Source organism: Sapajus apella, unplaced genomic scaffold (genome assembly GCF_009761245.1).
Source record: "Sapajus apella isolate SASKATOON/1434 unplaced genomic scaffold, GSC_monkey_1.0 scaffold23, whole genome shotgun sequence".
Taxonomy (NCBI): Eukaryota; Metazoa; Chordata; class Mammalia; order Primates; family Cebidae; genus Sapajus; species Sapajus apella.
In genome coordinates this window covers 2,287,532-2,306,705 of record NW_022436963.1, presented here as the reverse complement: position 1 = coordinate 2,306,705, position 19,174 = coordinate 2,287,532, and the positions used below count along the sequence as shown (strand labels likewise).

Here is a 19,174-nt window from a genome sequence, read left to right as displayed (position 1 = left end):
ATTAGAAGGGTACACCACCGCATTCAGCTAACTTTCATATTTTTAGTGGAGACAGGGTTTCACCATGTTGACCAGGCTGGTCTCGAACTCCTGATCTCAAGTGATCCACCCAACTAGGCCTCCCAAAGTGCTGGGATTACATAAGTAAGCCACCGCGCACAAAGATAACAATTTTAAATGTATTTCTTATTGTAGGTCATAGTCAAAAGTTGGAAAGACATTAGTTTAATGGAAGAGGATAAGGTTAATGTAACACTATAAAGCACAAAGTATAACAAGATTTAATACAGAATAAAATATATCTGGTTAGAGAAAGAGAGGGGTAGGGCCAAGAACCTAGGACAGGATTTACAGAGATAACAATATATGAGAGAAGTCTTGGCAGGCTGGAAATAATTTAAGAAATGAAGACATGGGGGAAAGGCACTCTATGTAGAAGGAACAATATGAACAAAGACATGATGCAGCAAATAAGTGTTTAACGACCCTGGCACATGGCAGCACTAGTTTTAAATTAAGTACAAACAGAAGAACCTTGGGGAAGTTCAGTTTGGCTAAAGGGTAAAGTACAAACAGGTCAGTGGATGAGGCTGAACATGCAAATTTGAACCATAACATGAAAGTACTAGACATATGATAAACACACCCAATGAATGCTAGCTATTCCAACTAGTCTTAGCTCTAGGGCCTTAAACCATATTATCTGTAAGATTTCTTAGAGTTCTAAAATTTATTACTTACTGAAGAGCTATGATGCAAGTTATTCATATGCAAGCACAGAACAAGGAATTATAAGAAACTACAGGGAGTCATTATTATACTCAATAAGAATGTTCTCATACAGCTAACAATAAAATGGACTAACCCAAAATGTGGTGAGGGCACTGGCAATAGATATGTTTGAATATAGGCCAAATACATATCTGTTGAAGGTATCGCACTAAACAGTACTATCAAGTTCTGTTTTATCACACTCTAATTCTTCTATCATGTTGGTTCTCACTTATTAGCAAGAGCTCATGAATGAGTTCCAAAGGGAGAGGGAGAATCAGATTGAAGCACGAGGATGTGATTTTAATCCATTGTAGATAAGCAGGAAAACAGGAAGCTTCTGAATGACAATTTCCCAACATAGTAATTATCTTTACTAGAGTATCCTAAGGTGTGATACAGTAAATCAACTGCAGGTACTTAGGCCACAGCTTAATAATTTGGTAATGTATAAAAAAATTTTTTAAGGTTTCCAGAGCCTTTATGTGAAAAAAAAAAACTTGCTTTCCATGCAAAATCTGTCAAGAGGGGGTATGCAAGACACTTAAATGCATAATCATAAACAGGTTTGTTCATTACATTAAAAGTGTAACACTGGAATTCAAATCATAATACAGCATATCCAATAATGTTTACATATTGGGAATAATTTCAGATCATTCTTAAAGAATAAAAACAAAAATCCAAAGACTCAAAATACAAGCTATTAAAAATTAAAATTTAGCACCAATGTAAAAATATGGTATGATGATAAAGTACTTTCAACCTCAATGACCACTCTTTTGACTGTCGTGCGTCAGAATGTGTCTAATAATACCACACAGAAATAGGTGCCATGTTTACAATTTAGCTTAATGTTTCTAAAGCATATTCTAACACTGCATGATAAAATGAACTAGAAATCTGAAGTCTACTCAACAGACTTAAAATGATTAAAAACTTTAACATAAGACCCAAAACTATGTATCTACTAAAAGAAAACATAGGGAAAATGCTTCAGGACATTCATCTAGGCAAAGATTTTATGACTAAGACCTCAAAAGCACAGGCAACAAAAACAAAAAAAGACAAGTGGGGCTACATTAAACTAAAAGCTTCTGCACAGCAAAGGAAACAGAGTAAACAGACAACCTACAGAATAGGAGAAAATATTTGCAAACTATTTATCTGATAAGGAACTAATATGCAGAACATACAAGGAACTCAACAGCAAAACCAAATAATCCCATTAAAAAGTAGGCAGCAGGCTGGGCGCAGTGGCTCATGCCTGTAAACCTGCCACTTTGGGAGGCCAAGGAGGGAGGGTCTCTTGAGACCAGGAGTTCAAGACCACCCTGAGCAAAATAGTGAGACCTAGTCTCTACAAAAAATTTAAAAATTAGCTGGGCGTGGTGGCGTGGGCCTGTTGTCCTAGCTACTGGAAAGGATAGCTTGAGCCCAGGAGTTCAAGGTTACTGTGAGCTATGATCATGCCATGGCACACTAGCCTGGGCATGCACAAAGCAAGACCCTGTCTTAAAAAAAAAAAAAAAAAAAAAAAAAGCCAAGTACGGTGGCTCATGCCTGTAATCCCAGCACTTTGAGAGGCCAAGGCAGGTGGATCACTTGAGGCCAGGAATTCGAGACCAGCCTGACCAATATGGTGAAACCCTGTCTCTACTAAAAATACAAAAAAATTAGCCAGGCATGGTGGTGCGTACCTATAGTCCCAGCTACTCAGGAGGCTGAGACAGGAGACTCTCCTGAACCCAGGAGGTAGATGTTGCAGTGAGCCGAGATTGTGCCACTGTACTCCCCCATAGGCATCGCTGCAAGACTCTGTCTAAAAAAAAGGACAAAGAAAAGAAAAAAAAGTCCAATACAGAAATAAAATTCCTTAAGTATGTCTCATCTTTCAAGCCAGAGGCATATACTACTGACAAATTCCTTTCAGAGGACATGATATAATAAAACAATCTGTAGCTTAGAATCTCAAAGTCCTAGGTTCAAATCTCAACTCAGCACTTAAGTACCTTAGATCAGTCACTTAATTTCTCTTACATAAGGCTTCTTTCTCATCTGTTTAAAAAAGAGGGGAGAGGTGGTGATAGAGTGTAAAGCTCAAGTAGAATCACGAATGTGGGAGTTCCCCATAAACAGTAAACATAAACATAAGACATCAAGCACTTCCTCACTTTTCAGAACAAAATAAAGTGATAGGTATCTTTCCTACCCCTTGTGGATGTCTTTACCTCTAAAGGGATATTGGGGACCTTCCAGAGGTTGTAAAGGTTGGGCTTCCCTTATTGAATTAATAACTAAAGAGCACACTGCCTTCAGACTATTTTGGGGAGTTCTAGTCCATTTGCCAACAGATTTACTCAAATTTTGTGAACACTAGTTCTTTCAGATCTGATTTCAAGGATCTATTCCCTCCCACCTTCAGATTCTTTTCCTGTACCACGGTATCTTTACAAGTTTCTTTTAAGGACTCAGGGTTTTGTTGTTTTTGACTTTTTTTAAGTGCTTTTCTTCCCTTTCTGTGGAAACCCAAGCAAAAGGAAATTAGATAAAAGTAATGCATAAAATGTGTATTACTTTTTAAATAGGAAAAAATAAATATAATATTACAAAACTAAAATAACATCTTCAGATTGGTAACATGAACATTTTTTCATGTTCTGTTCAAAGGGATTAAGAAAAAATAAGCAAAAAATGTTCTGAATTATTTAAACATTTGCCATAGCTGGGCACAGTGATCACAGGGTGACTCGGGAGGCCAAGGTGGGAGGACAGCTTGAAGCAAGCAGCTTGAGGCCAGCCTGGACAACACAGCAAAACTGTACCACTAAAAAATATTTTTTTAATTAACATTTCAAAATTAGCCAGGCAAGGTGGTAAACACCTGCAGTCCCAACTACTTGGGAGACTGTGGCAGGAGGATCACTTGAGCCCAGGAGTTCAAGGCTGCAGTCAACTATGATCATGCCACTGCATTCCAGCCTGGGGGGTGACAAGAGCAGTACCCCATCTCTCAAAAAAAAAAAAAAACTGCCTCATGACAGCAGCAGTATAAACAAGATAACCTTCTGAAGCAGCTTCCATTTTTAAGACGTCAAACTAATACACACGTACTCAAACCTTTACTGCTTTTCTATTCAAGGAGTTTAATTACAAATATTCTTGTTTTAAAAATTGTTGGTGTTTGCTGTTCCTGCTATTAGAGGGTGAGGAAAGTATTTTCTTGGCTTTCGTTTTCTACTTTTGGTACTTTGGGTACAGTCAGTATAGGGAAAGACAGGTGTTTCACAAAAATAGCTGGATTTTTCTCACCTAATACACTTTAGAGCAGGAAACTTCTTGGAAAGGTAGAATAAAGAATGGAAGGATGCAGGACTTTCCAAGCATTCATGGCAACAGAAAAGAAAGCAGAGATTCTCTAAGAGGGAAAGAGACATGAGAAGTCAAAACATGAGTGAACGAGTTCAGTAAAGAACAGTCCCTTACAATACCAGAGAAAGAGAGCAAGACAGTCAAGTATATCACAAAATACTGCCCACTACCAAGAAGAAAATTAAGGGAAATATACAATCGCTGAAGGACAAAAAAAAATTAACAACGTTTGGGATCCAGTTTCTTCATCTGTGTGATAATGATAACATTAAGACTACTCTGGGAATTGACATGAGGTTACCTAAGTGAGAGTCCCTGGCACACTGACAGGCTTATCATCGACCCTCAGAAAAGGATAATGTCCTCCCCACTGCCTAAAGTCACTCACAGAATATTACAATGGAAAGGGGAGCTCAGTCATCACCTCATCCTAAATGAATAAACCAAATAATTCAGTCATGTTATAACTGGTACAGAATTCCTATATTATAAAAAATTGAATAAGACACTACAGGATCTCAAACACAAATGAATAGCTGCAATGGAAAAAAACCTTTTGTACTGCTGCAACAGGGGACTCCTTCCCTCACTAAAATCAGGGCAAAAGGAGGCCTTCCACAAATTTCTCCAAATCGGTAGGAAGTGAAGTGTAAGGGGTTTCCCTCCTTGCTGTACAATTGATTATAGGTTGACAAACAGAGACAGAAATCTGTACTCCCAGTTAGTCATAAAAATCAAAGCTGAAACTCAAAACATTTTCTCACAGGAACAATGATAATGGTTACATTTTCAAGCTAGCCCTCATAGCAATTAAATGATGCAGCAAAATGCCATTTTAATTAACTACTTTTCTCATAAGCATAATGTATAAGCTACCTTATAAAGTGGATTTTATGAAAAGGCCTAGAAGTGTAGCCCTAACATCCTTATGAAAAAAAAAATGTGTCCTCAGTTTTAAACAATTTACAGAAAAACTTTTAGATCATAACTAAGGAAGGGACAGTAGAAGAAGACTGTGAGATAAGTAGGGGAGAGAGTCGCTTGGTTTAGTAGAAAGGGCATGTAAATGATACTAAACCAGAGCTGCTATGAAAATGCCTTCTGTGCAACTGTCTCTCTCATTTAGCAAGCATTTAAGCCCTTCCCTGAGCCCAATGCTGTGGCCCTCCAAAGGGAATAACAATTTTTTTAAAGCTAAACACACGGTCCTAGGAATGCAAGAATTGCATTGCATCTTCCCGAGTAAATCACACACCAAATCTAACGGCTTTGAGATTCACATATACCTATCTTGATTACCTTGCATTGGCTCTGTCTCAGAACGAACACACTTAGTGTTATTAGTCTAAATACTAAGGGGAAAAAAGAAACTAACGCTTATTAAGCATTCAGTATGTTCTCATTTCACTTTCACAACCCTGTACGATAGGTAAACATTATCCCCAATTTATACATTAAGAAAATGATGTTAAATTACTTGCCTACAACACCAGTAAAGAGAAGCTAGGACTCTGGATTCCACTTTGTCCACTACTCAAGGGCTCCTCCCCCGCTAAAAAATCAACCATAGGGTGCCACTGGAGAGTTGACCACTCATATCAATTGCTTGTTATTCTAGTTAAGCAGTTCTAGGAGTGAGTTATGGAGAAGATAAACCACCAACTCCTCATTTCACAAAATCAACTCAGTATTCAGGGAGTACTCTAAGAAAAGAAGTAAAATGTCCACAGAGGTGAATACCAACTCTTCACATCATTTCCCAATTCCTTCTCAATAGAGACTCTAGGACTAGAGCTCCCTTTATCACCACCATCCTAGCATAGCTAATTGTTTCAGAAAGTTACCTTTTAAAACAAGATTTTCTACTAGAATATAAGACCTCTCTGCTGGTCCTTAAATTTAAATAAATTCCATTTTCACATGATAACCTGCCTGATAGCTTTCCAAAACATTCGTTGCCACTGCAGTTTCAAGTTATTTTGTAGTGAATTGTGAACTACATCTTGATTAAATTGCAGTAAAGATGGGAAACAAAATATCATGTTTAGAATGATTTCCTATCTAAAATTTTCCATTATGAGTTTAGGAAAAACAAAACCTGTACACTCAACATTTTAAATCTGCTTCTAACTAAACAAGATGATAGGTGATGCAATGAGGTTTAACTCTATCATGCAATTGCCACAAAATACTAACACTGCAAAAGTAAACCATTCAATACTTTACTGAACACTCTTTTTGAAGAAGTTGAATATTGTAAGAATTATTTAGCTTCTGGAGTTTAACACAACTGATAAAAAGGGGTTTCTAAGAGGAATAGGGTCTCTCATCTGAAAACAAGTTTTTAAAAACAAAACCATGTTATAAAATACTTAACATTTACACACGTCCAAAAACATTTCTCATTGTAAAGTATTATTTCTAATACCAAAGGCAAAAAAATTAAAACAGATCAAATATTTGCAATTAAATGTCCAAATTTTTCAATTGGGAAAATGATGTCAACGTTTTTCATCCGTTTTCTTGTAAGGTTCCAGTACAAAAATAAACAGCCATCGGGCTCATCAATTCAGGTGCGGAAACTCATTAAAATCGAGCTTTTGGAGCGAAGAAAACACATTCCCAGAATTTGTCTTCTCGGGTAAAACTGCCCGGTGGCCCACACCAGGAACCTCAGGCAACTGCCCGGGCCTTGCCCACCCCGACCGCGGGCCGCACCTGCCAAGGCCGCACCGCCAGCGCCCCCTGCCGCCCTCTCTGCACACAGAGACCCGCGCCCACCCCCGCACCCGCCCCCACCCCGCGCTCGCCCAGCGCAGAGGCCGCGCAGCCTGCGGGCAGGGGCGGGGGCACGAGGGTGCGAATCCAGGCGTGGCCGAGAGGTGGGCGCGTCCCCCAGAACCTCCGCCACCGCCAGACCGGAGCCTCACCTACCTACGCCGTATTTCTCCTCCTCCGTGGGGGTCCACATGGCCGGGCCGGGCCGGGTACGGCCCCGCGGACGCGGCGACCGGGCGACAACGCGGCGGGGACGGCCGCGGGCCAGGCTGTGGCGCACCGCGAGCCGAGGCGGGGGCGGTCAGGCGGCGCGGGGCAGTGGGCGGCGCATCCCTCACAGGCCGTACGGGATGCTGCCGCCACCCCCGCCACGTCTGGACCGCGAGGATCCGTGGGTGGCCCAGCAGCCCCAGGCGGCGCGGGCGAGGGCTCGCCACCTGTCCGTCGCCGCTGCTCCCGCGCCGCCGCTCGCTTCCTCACAGCTCCGCCGCCTGGCTCCCGGCGCCGCCGCGGCTCGGCTCGCCCCAGCGGGCTCGCGGGACGGCGGCGCATGCGCCACTCCCTGCCGCGCAGGGGCTCGCGCCACCCGGGCTCGCGCCGTCCCGAGCCCGCGCGCGAATCCACGAGCCGCTGCTGCGCGCAGCGGGGGGAAATCTGCCAGAGGCGATTGGACTGGCTGTCCCCGGGCAGGCTTCTCCCCCGATCTGGTGCCCTCAGCTGCAGCAAACTAAGGAGGGGACGAGGCCGGTCAGGTGGGCGACTCCCTCTATCGGGAATCCTCACTCGCTTCCGCTTCCAGTGCCTCCTTCCTGCGCCCGGAGATGGCCACGAGCCTTCTGGTCAGAGAGGGGAGATCTGGAGAAGGAGGAGACGACACCATTTTCAGACCCATCCCAGTGTCACCCACAGTGCTGTCGGAATGGTCCCTGGAGCCACCCTGTGCATTCCCAGGGCCCGCAGGGTGGACTCGCCACGAGGGAACCAGGTGGGGTACACTCGTGCCGCTCTCTCCCGGATGCCGTTTGGTCTGAGGCCGCTGACACCTCCTGGGTTCTTGCTTCTCTGAGTTGGCCTGAGTGGCGAATGTTTGGGACCAGAACAATCACAGCCACCTTGCTAGTAAGGAGAACTTCACTGGGCCCTGGGGATTCCTACCCGGGACTCGGCCCCTGCTGCTCCTGGGTGTCTACCTCCCTTGGAGCCCTGAGTACTGACCCCTACCGGAAACTTTCACCTTCTCTCTCCTCCCAAAGAATCCATTCATGAATCCATTCATTCTGATGCCTGTAAATGTCACCCTGTGGCCCCCAAGTCAACCACTTACCAAAGGCCAGGAACTGCAGAACTTCTTTCCACCTATGTTTGGACCACAATGTGTTCCCAACTCTAATCCCCGCAGATTCACTCATCTCTGTCACTAGCACTTCTAAGTCAAAACCCTGGTGTCATCCTTCACTAGCACTCTCAGACACCCCAACTCTTCAAAACCCAGCTCAGCCCCTCACCTCCAGGAAGCCTGCCCTGACCCATAGGCTCCTTTCCTTCTTTGTATGGAATTGGAGCTATGTTCAGTTTGTCTTATTTCCCTTGTAAGCCTCCCAGAAGGCAAGCTCCAGACTAATACAAGAATACCTTGTAATCAATAGAGCTTGTTGATTCTTCTTTCAAAGTGTCATGATTGGTAACTCCTCTCAGGCCTGATTATGCTCCCCTAGGTTATGGCCACCACTTCCCACCTTCCAGTCTTTAGGCTCCTCCCCTCACTAATCATAGCTGCCCACTCCTGCCCAGAAAATGTCCATTCTGTGAATGATAGAATTTCTCTATAGCTAGATACACTTCTTTTCCTGGGCGGCGGAGGTGTCCAAGAACATAACAAAAGAGGTAAGTGTTCCGGAAAGATAGACCCCTGCCCAGTGGCCACCATGAAAGTATTCTGTGGAATTAAGTCGCATTCTTACAAAACTCTCTCCAGGGAGCTATTCAACAAGTGGGGCTGCTCTACGCAGGCCTTCAAGGAAGAACCTTAAAGCTCATTTCATCCTCTAATTTCACTCCCTTGTCTGCTGTATGTGATGACAGTCACAGAGCCTAAAGGCCAGTTTTTCCTAAGTTTATACTCATGCTCCCAGTCTGAATCCATCTTAGATGATGGCTTTCCCAGATGAAGAAAATTCTCCATGATTGCACACTATATCCAGGGTGGAAGGGGCATTAAACCCAACCAGGAAAGGGAGAAGAAGGGACCAAAGTGAGAAGGAAGGGGTTTACTAAGCCTGGACTTTTACACTCTTGCTGTTTGTACTAAATTTAGATTGTTTTTGTGAGTTGAAGCAAAAGGGCATAGCACACACTGACCTTCAGCAGGACCATGCACCTGCTCTCTTATCCCCCTACCATCTGCTGTGGTCCTTTCCTTCCTCAGGCTCCCAGTCCACTCAACACACCGCACGCGCACCCTTCCAGCATATGAGCTGCCTTCCAGCTTGCTTCTGAAAATCAAGACCCTCAGCACAGTAACCTCCCCTCCTCTCCAACCACTCTTCTTTGTGTTCTCGCCACTACCATGTTCACTGCCTGCTATTTCTCAGGATCCCCAGCTATCATTGTCCCCATCTCCCATTTTCATCCTGACCTTGCTCCACAGGCTCCTGCAGTCCCAGGAAGACCTGTTCTTTTGGTACCCTCATTCCCCCATTCCCTCTCTCTTCCTCCTCTCTCCATCTGACCACAAAGGAGAATCATCCACTCCAAATCCTTTTATTTCAATGTAATTTATTTGATTCTCAGCACCCAAAGGTCTGTGTTCTGACCCTGTCACTCCTGGAAACTACTTTCTCAGAATTCCCCAGGGCCATCCCAACGTCAGACCATTGCCTGATTCTGGCTGGGCCTTTGCATACAGTGTCCCTCAGGCCGTGTCCTCTCGTCTCTTGAAACCCACAGATCTGCATCACACTCCAAGAGCTGTCTCAGGGCGACTTTCCTGAGGAAGTCTTCCCCAACTGTCCTCAGTTCTGCTGGATTTTTCGCACCCATTATGTCCTTTCCTGTAGCACTTACTCATCCCACCCTTCTCCAAGAGATCAAATGGGTCTGCCTCTCACATTGGCAAACATCTGTTTCTTTCTTCAGTGACAAGGATTGTGCTTCAATTATTTTACCCTACTCAGAGACTAACACAGTACCTACCACCTAACATGAATTTAACATACGCCAAGAGTGAATGATCTCCTTGCATGTTTTCTGAGACCATAATGAAATAGGTTGGTAGAAAAAGTGAGATATTTACCTCAGCAAGTCACAGATCTCCAAGCTCAGAAAATCTAATTAATTAGAGTTAATTTATTTGTTATAGACATACTAGTTTTAATTAAAAATTCATTGCAATGTCTTCTTGAGTAGCTATATAAAAGATAAACATGATAGAGCAATTTATCTAAGAAACAAAGAAGTCTCCAAACAGTTTGACTTATCATATCACTGTTACTTTTGGGTTTAACTCATTACCTTACATGATAAATTGCAACTCAATGAGCAAGGAAGGAATCAAGTTTTCTGCAGGAAATTCATTAAGACTGGTGGCTATTAAAAATAGCCTATACCAAACAAATTTTGTAAATAATTTACAAGAAATGCAGACAGCATCATCTTTTTCTCCTAAATAGAGTTTAAGTTGATCAATAATTTTTTATCATGAGCAAACTCCATAATGGTAAATCCCCCAACACCTTTGGTGAATGATACTGGCTCTCTACAAAGCTCGATGAGATACACTTCATATCTTCTCTCCTTGTTTTCTGCTGCCTAGAGAATCAGACAGCAGCATTTAAGGAGCCAGCCAGTCTGATGACTCAGCTCGTAAAACAATGTGTGGCCACAAAGATGATGTTTATCCATGAGCATTCTGGAGGCTCTTGCTACTGAAGTCGGCAAGCAGTGGGTAAGTGGCACATGATGCTCATTCTCAAGAGTTCCTGGCAATGGTGCCAATGCAGCACTCACTTCCCTCTCTCAGCAGTTGATCTCATCTGATGCTCTGTACAAGCAGAATGGTAGAAAAAAACTTCAGAGAAATACAGTGGGTATAGAGACAATTCTAAACAAAATGCAGGAGATAGTGGTAACATTCTGCCTTCTCTTGATCAGGAGGTGCCAGCAGCTACAGCTTATGCCCATATGAAGCCCAGGGTCAGGTAAATGGAAAGCTCAAGAACATGTTACCCAACTCATCTCTGCCCTTCTGGGTTCCTCAAGTAGTGGGTCTGCTGTTGTTAGTAAAACAGCTGCAGAGCTAGTTTTCTTCGTGGCAGAGAGAAACACCCAAGCTAGTCTCACTTCACCACCACCTTATTTACCCCAAAGCAACACCTTTTAGGAAGCCTTCTTTCAGAAGGCAGCACTGGAATAAGGGGCCAATTCAAAGCAGATTAACACAAAGTCTGGGCACAGTGGCTTACGCCTGTAATCCCAGCATTTTGGGAGGCTGAGGCGGTGGATCACTTAGGACCAGGAGTTAAAGACCAGCCTAGCCAACATGGTGAAACGCCAACTAAAAATACAAAAATTAGCCAGTCATGGTGGTATGTGCCTGTAGTCCCAGCTACTTAGGAGACTGAGACAAGAGAATCACTTGAACCCAGGAAGCAGAGGTTGCAGTTAGCTGAGATTGCTCCACTGCACTCCAGCCTGGGTGACAAAGTGAGAACGTGTTTGGAAAAAAAAAAAAAAAAAGACAAAGTAAGTTAACACAGGGATGACTGACAAAGTTAGAATGCTTTCAGGTGAAGAGATCTAGTGTCTAAGAAGATATCAGCATTTTGCTTTAAGTTTGGTTACATCTGAGTATCCTTTCAGTAGGGAGGGGATAGGGAAGAGTGTGACAGGAAGACAGATTAAGCAGTGCAATATTTCATTATTTTCCCTAAAATAACAAACTTTAACCATCTGTTCCTATTTTATCAATCCATTCAAAATATTATTAAAATGTGGATTTCTTTCAGTTAGCCAAGATCTTCAAATGAGAAATGGCAAAGCTCCCCTGATTGTAATTCCTGGAGACTGATGTGGCACTTCTGGATGGATTCTAATAAACGAGTCCCACCATGAGAAACACCCCCATATGTGTCCAGATGTGTCAGAGAATTTTCAGCACTTGCTTTCTGCCCGCTCAAAACTGTGATCTACCTGGATATAGCACCATGCTATATTCTTTTTATTTTTAATCCCTAGCATGCAGGATCTGACACATAATAGTTGCTCAGTAAATATTGTTTGAATGAATACATTAGTAAATGAGTGCTTTTAATGTTTTCCAGAAATTTCTATTTTTGTTCCAATAAGGTTTTTGTTTGCTTGTTTATTTTCTGTCTAGAAATTGTAATCCCAGCACTTTGGGAGGCCGAGGTGGGTGGATCATGAGGTCAAGAGATCGAGACCATCCTGGTCAACATGGTGAAACCCCGTCTCTACTAAAAATACAAAAATTAGCTGGGCATGGTGGCGCACACTTGTAGTCCCAGCTACTCGGGAGGCTGAGGCAGGAGAATTGCTTGAACCCAGGAGGCGGAGGTTGTGGTGAGCCGAGATCACGCCATTGCACTCCAGCCTGGGTAACAAGAGTGAAACTCTGTCTCAAAAAAAAAAAAAGAAAAAGAAAAAAGGGAGGAGATAGAATCCAAAACAAGATACCCCCTGGAAGGAAGGGCAAACACATAGAAACTTGGCATTACCTAGTTCTCTTTCCCTTGAGGAGAAATAATTATGTCCTTAAATTTCTGCACTAAGTCACCAAGGAGGGATTAAAATTAAAAACCTTGGAGAGTAATTAGCAACAAAACGTTCTGATGTCAAGAAGCAAATTTTATGGGACCATATTTGTAATATTAATTGAGCCTCTGCATAGCCAAATGGTGAAATTATTGCTCCAATACAAATAGGCCGAAAAGAGAAAAACAGCCAAAAATAGCACAGATACTGCAAATCAGTACAGAGGTTATTTCTCTACACGTAAAAAGCCACCAATTGAAATGCCTTCACCAACCCACTTGAGTTAAATGAGTTAAAAAACAAAAGTCTGTTGTATAGTGTAGCACCATCTACCCAATCTCTGAAATGCTGTGGGACTGGGGCTAGGAAGAGAGCTGAGACTTTATTCCCACCAACTTTTCATACTTTTTATCTTGAAGTGTAAGAAATTTGAATCATTAATTTACCAAAAATTTATTGAACCAAACATTTATTGAATCATTAATTTACCAAAAATTTATTTATTAGGGGCCAGGTCCAGAGCAAAAAAAGGTTCACAGTCTTTCTCTTCATGGAGTTTGTTTGTTTGTTTGTTTGTTTAGAAATGGAGCCTTGCTCGGTAGCCCAAGCTGGAGGGCAGTGATGCTCATTGCAGCCTCAGCTTATTGCAGCCTCCACCTCCCGGGTTCAAGTGATTCTCCTGCCTCAGCCTCCTGAGTAACTGGTAGTACAGGCACCTGCCAACACACTCAGCTAATTTTTTGTATTTTTGGTAGAGATGGGGTTTTGCCATGTTGGCTAGGCTGAACTCCTGACCTCAAGTGATCTGCCCGCCTCAGCCTCCCAAAGTGCTGGGATTACAAGCGTAAGCCATTGTGCCTGGCCTCTCTTCATGGAATTTAGCATCTAGCTGGAGGAAGAGACATTGAACCAATTATCACACAAGCAAATCTCTAATGAGAGACACAAGGCCAGGCACAATGGCTCACGCCTGTAAATCCCAGCACTTTGGGAGGCTGAGGTGGGCTGATCACTTGAGGCCAGGAGTTTGAGACCAGTCTGACCAACATGGTGAAACCCCATCTCTACTAAAAATGCAAAAATTAGCTGGGTGTAGTGGCACGTGCCTGTAATCCTCAGATATTGAAGCCACTCAGGAGATTGAGGCAATAGAATCACTTGAACACAGGAGGCAGAGGTTGCAGTGAGCTGAGATTGCGAGATTACACCACTGCACTCCAGCTTGGGTGACAGAGCAAAACTCTATCTCAAAAAAAAAAAAAAGAAGAAAAGAAAAAAGAAAAAAAAGAACAGAGAGAGACACAAGTACTAGGAATGAAGAGAAAGTATACATGTACAGAGGGAGCCTCATCCAGGGGCTCTGACCTAGTTTGTAAATAGAGAAGACTTCCTGGAGGAAATAATATTTAAACTGGAGGCTGACAATACATACAAATCAGCCAAACAGAAGAGAAAAGTGTTCTAGACAGAGGGAGCAGCATTTAGGGGAAGTGAATCTGGTGAAGAAGGAGCTAAACGTATCCAAGGAATGGAAATGCCAGTGTGATCAGGCCGTGATGTGTGAGCGAGCAAGTGGGGAGTGGGAGAAATGTGACTAGAGTGGGAGACGAGCAGGCATTGGAGCCTTGCCACATCCCATGATATTACCATTCACAGGCCTTAGGTCAGAAGCAGAGGTAAGAGACATGAATAAGAACACAATCTCCCCTCAAGGAGATCCTGGGCTTGTTAAGGGAACAGCCCAGGAAGAGGCCTAGCCCCTTGAGTGCACCGCTGCATATTCCTCAATTCTCTGAGCACCAACAAAGTCTGCAGAAGCATCTAGGACCACTGCTCAGACAGGACCACTCCAGGCTTCTTTCTCTTCCGTGAGCCAATCTTTCCTTTATTCTCAAGATGGAACACGTGTGTCAGGCCCCAGCACTCATCTCCCAGGTTTGGAGGGGAAGGACAGCTTACCTCCCTATACAGCTCACTCTCCAGGTTCTGTGACCCACTGCTTCAGCTGTGGTCTCAACACCTTACTTGTCACTCCCACCCCTGACCATGCTAAGCGTCCAAGGAAAGAATTATTGCCAGGGGTGCCAACAAGCAATTGGCCATGAATCTGATCAAGGATCACTGCTAATCTCTTCCTTGAGGAACATTTAATAGAGGATGCAAAAAAAAAAAAAGAGAGAAATCTTTAGAGAATTCTCTCACAAGATCATACCTTAGGACATGTATTCAGAACATGCAGGGCCCTGACCCAGGGAGCACCAGGAATAGTACTCACCCTGTCACCAGTGAGGAAGAGCAACTCTAAGAAATGGGGATTATTCTGTTCTCCAATTAGCACTGAGGGTGATGGATCAGAATTTATAATATGCAGTCGTGAATTATGGAACAATCAGAGAAGTGATCCTGATTCAGAAAATTGCCATGCCAGGCGCCATGGCAATTTTTCATGAGAACTCATCATGGGGTGGCCTCTGCCAAAACCTCACTTGCACCCAGCCTGTCCCAACCCCAGTCTGTCACTCTAGCCCACTGACAGCCTCAGGCTTTTTCGAGTTTCAGGTGACCTAGCAACAGGAAATAGAGCTTGAGGCCTATGGAGTCAGAGCTGGGTTCACATCCAGCTCCCTATAGATACTTCCTAGCTGGTTGACCCCAGGCAAGTAGTTTAATCTCTCTGAACCCAATTTCTTCCTGTCAACTGGGAATCAGAATGGCTTTTACATCAGGGATGCTTCTGAGGATAATGCCTACAAAGTTCTCAACACAAGGTAAATGTTCACAAAACTTTGTAACTTTGCTCCCTTCCTACGGCCTCAAATTGCTTCCCAGAAATGCTGGGTCTCTTTGCATTTGTGTAATCTACTTCTCCAAGCTCACCTGCAAGAGTTGGTTTGGTCACCCCCGTGTTGCTAGGCTGGCCTCCTGCGTCCACCTCTTACCAGCCAGCACTTAGCTCAGCATGAGTCTCTTCTCGCTATTTAACACCAAAAGGTATTGATTTCCCTAAGCTATTTCCATCATGAAACACCCCTGAGAACTACATGTTGCATCAGTTCTCCTTTATGGCCATCAACCCCCTGCTCACAGACACTCTCCCTAGAGCCACAGGGTCCTCAGCTGCCAAGGCATAGATCTGTTTCATTTTGCACTTGCTTAAAGGTCAAACATGAATTTCTCCCCATTATTGTACTGTGTCTTGTCACACAGACTCTCTGTTTCATGGATTAGTCATAGTCTTGCTATCAAATTAAATATTCCTCAGTAGTTATTTTTAGAGAACTCTTTTTCTAATTCTACGTGGTGCAATGATGTGTGTGCACCCACAGCTCTGGAATCGAGGCATTACCAGGTGGGTTTCAAATTGTGTAAGAAGTTCACATTCCTCTAGAAAGCAACAGCCAGTGGAGCAGTAGAGTTTGTAACCTGGTTCTATCCGTGGACTCTTCTGTCCAGCCCCAAATAATTAATCCCCCATGCCTTGGATAATCCAATCACTTATCATCTGTCCAGTAAAAGCCCAAATGAGGCTCCTGACACACTTGTGAGTTAAGCAAAACATGTCTATGCCATCGCAACCTCTTGTTTGATTCCCTCCTTAATCTTAGTACAGAGGTACCAAGGGCAGTTGTGCCTTCACATCCTGCATCCCCATGGAAGACTGCCCTCAGGAAAGGCCCTGTCCCCCTCTTGACTGAGGCCTGGGTGAATGATAGTGGTTATATCCCTGCCTGCGCCCATAGGTTCTGCCTGCACACTCAGACCAGCATCTGTAGGGAAATGAGTTCCTCAGAACAGAATTTTAGACTTTACTGGGGTGAGTGTGTGTGCAGAAGGAAGGGCTTGCTAAGAGGGAGTCCTCTTCACCTGCTTGGAGGCACTGTAAAGATAAGAAGCTGTACATACCTTGGGTCTTAAGGACCTCCTAAAGTTGGTCCAGCGTAGCTGAGGCAACAAAACTCATAGTGACTCTTAATTCGAGACAGGATTTAACATTTGCCCCTGGAGTATGGACGGCGAGGAGGGGGGCAGATTTCCCACCCCAGTGCTTTCTTCTATGTGTAGGTCTCCACTGGCTGGGATGTGGAGCCTCACTTACCCAAAGCAAGTGAGACTAGGGAAAAGGGGAAAGTCAGCCCAGCACAGGCCCATGTGACCTTACATTAAGCCACTTCCTTCTCTAAGCCTTCTTCAGTAAAGAAGATAATACTTTGTCCTCCATCTGAGTTTTATTTCTTCATTGTTCAGAACTTGAAGAACGAGGACTACTTATTGGGGACCCTCTCAGAGAGCCCCTATAGACTATAAATGCTTCAGCCATTCAGAGGCAGGGGAGGCTGAGTGGATTGGAAAAATCTGGGAAGGCTCAGCTGAGGAGGCAAGGTCTCAGAGGATGAGTTTAAGTGGACATGATTCTTAGGGACAGTCTCATGAACCAAGGCACAGAGGCAGAAAGAAGCAAGATGAGTGGGATGCAGTGAGGCCCAGATGAGGCCAGCATGACCGGAGCCCAAGATTTCCTTGGAGGTGGGTGCAGGGTGGCAGGCAGATAGAGGCAGACTATGAAGAATTCTGAGTAATCAGTAGAGACTAAACTCGTCAGTGGGTCAAGGTATATTTTCTAAAGGCTCTTCAGGGTCCAGGGAAAGTGGCTGGGGATAGTCAATGTCAGATGAGAGCCTGTGGGGCAGGCCAAGAGACTGCTATGGGCATTTAGGAAGAGGAGTGCAACTGTAAAGACTGGCTGAAGGCATGAAGACAATGCAGGAGGACACAGAGATTTGACCTTGGATCACTCCAGCTGGTGAGGACAGCCCTAGCAGGGCTGATGAGCCATTCAGAGAGCCCACAGGGAAAGGTACAAATTTGGGTCACCCAATGGAAACTGCTTCCTCCCGTGAGGAGAAATAGAATAGTAAATGAACAGATAGGAAAATGAACATCATCTTTAACTATCAAAGAAAGACAAATTGAAGCTACAAGAAGACCCCTTCTTTTTATTTATTTATTTTTTATTTTTATTTTTATTTTTTTAAAGATGGGGTTTCACCATGATGGCCAGGCTGGTTTTGAACTCCTGACCTCAGGTGATCCACCCACCTCAGCCTCCCAAAGCGCTAGGATTACAGGCATGAGCCACCGCGCCCAGCATTTTATTTATTTTTATTTTTTGTTTTTATCTTTTTTTTGAGATGCGGTCTTGCACTGTCACCCAGGATGGAGTGAAATGGCACCATCTCAGCTCATTGCAACCTCTGTCTCCCAGGTTCAAGCAATTCTCTGTCTCAGCCTCCTGATTAGCTGGGACTATAGGAGCATGCTACCACATCTGGATACTTTTTCTATTTTTAATAGAGACAAGGTTTCACCATGTTGGCTAGGCTGGTCTCCAACTCCTGGCCTCAAGTGATTCACTCGCCTCTCAAAGTACTGGGATTACAGGCGTAAGCCACCACATTAGGCCCAAATAAAAAAATTTTAATGACTATGTGAAGGTAGTTAGTGTAATAGTGGGCTACTTATTTCAAGTAGGGTGGGTCCAGGTGACCCTGCCACCAGCACTATGGCAAGTGGGTATCAAGAATCCTCCCCCCAGAAAATGTTATTTCTGTGAAAATGGATTGAGATAAGTTTCATTTATATAGATATCCAATGTAACATTGTCTATAAATATTGGAAATAATCCAAATGACAACCAGTAGGGGATGCAGTGATTGAACATGGGGCATTACTCCATGCAATTGTATGCAACCAGTAACAACCATGAAATCCATCTATCAACAAAGAGAACGTCTAGTATGTCACATTCAGCAAAAAAATGATGAAATGGTTTTGATATTTGTCCCTGCCAAATCTCATGTTGAAATGCAATCCCCAGTGTTGGTGATAGGCCCTGGTGGGAGGTGTTTGGATCATGGGGGTTGATCCCTCGTGAATGGCTTAGCGCCATCCCCTTGGTGATGAGTTCACTTGATATCCAGTTATTTTAAAGTATATGAAGGCCAGGTGTGATGGTCCATGCCTGTGATCCCAGTGATTTGGGAGACTGAGAATCACTTGAGGCCAGGGGTTCCAGACCTGGCCAATATGGTGAAACCCTGTCTCTACTAAAAATACAAAAAATTAGCAGGGTGTGATGGCGGGCACCTGTAATCCCAGCTACTCAGGAGGCTGAGGCAGGAGAATCACTTGAACCTAGGAGGCGGAGGTTACAGTGAGCCGAGGTCATGCCACTGCACTCCAGCCTGGGCAGCAGGGCGAGACCCCATCTCAAAAAAAAAAAGAAATTATCCATGTGTGGTGGTGCACCCTTATAATCCCAGCTACTTGGAGGCCGAGACACAAGAATAACTTGAACCCATGAGGCAAAGGTTGCAGAGTTGAGATGGTGCCATTGCACTACAGCTTGGGCAACAGAGTGAGTGAGACTTTATCTCAAAAAAAAAAAGTGTATGACACCTCTGCCTTCTCTCTCTTGTTCCCACTC

At 43.9% G+C, this 19,174-nt stretch overlaps 1 protein-coding gene across 2 annotated transcripts in view; it reads right to left on the bottom strand.

Moving 5' to 3' along the window:
* DOCK3 (dedicator of cytokinesis 3) overlaps window positions 1–7,456 on the bottom strand; it is a 664,292-nt gene extending 656,836 nt beyond the window's left edge. The window contains exon 1 of one of the 2 annotated variants that reach the window (XM_032290004.1): window positions 7,078–7,456. In XM_032290004.1, coding sequence (XP_032145895.1) covers window positions 7,078–7,114 — 37 coding nt within the window. In that variant the 5' untranslated portion in view covers window positions 7,115–7,456. The remainder of the gene's footprint in view (window positions 1–7,077) is intronic. The other variant, XM_032290005.1, reaches the window with a different exon arrangement.
* Window positions 7,457–19,174: the final 11,718 nt, after the last annotated feature.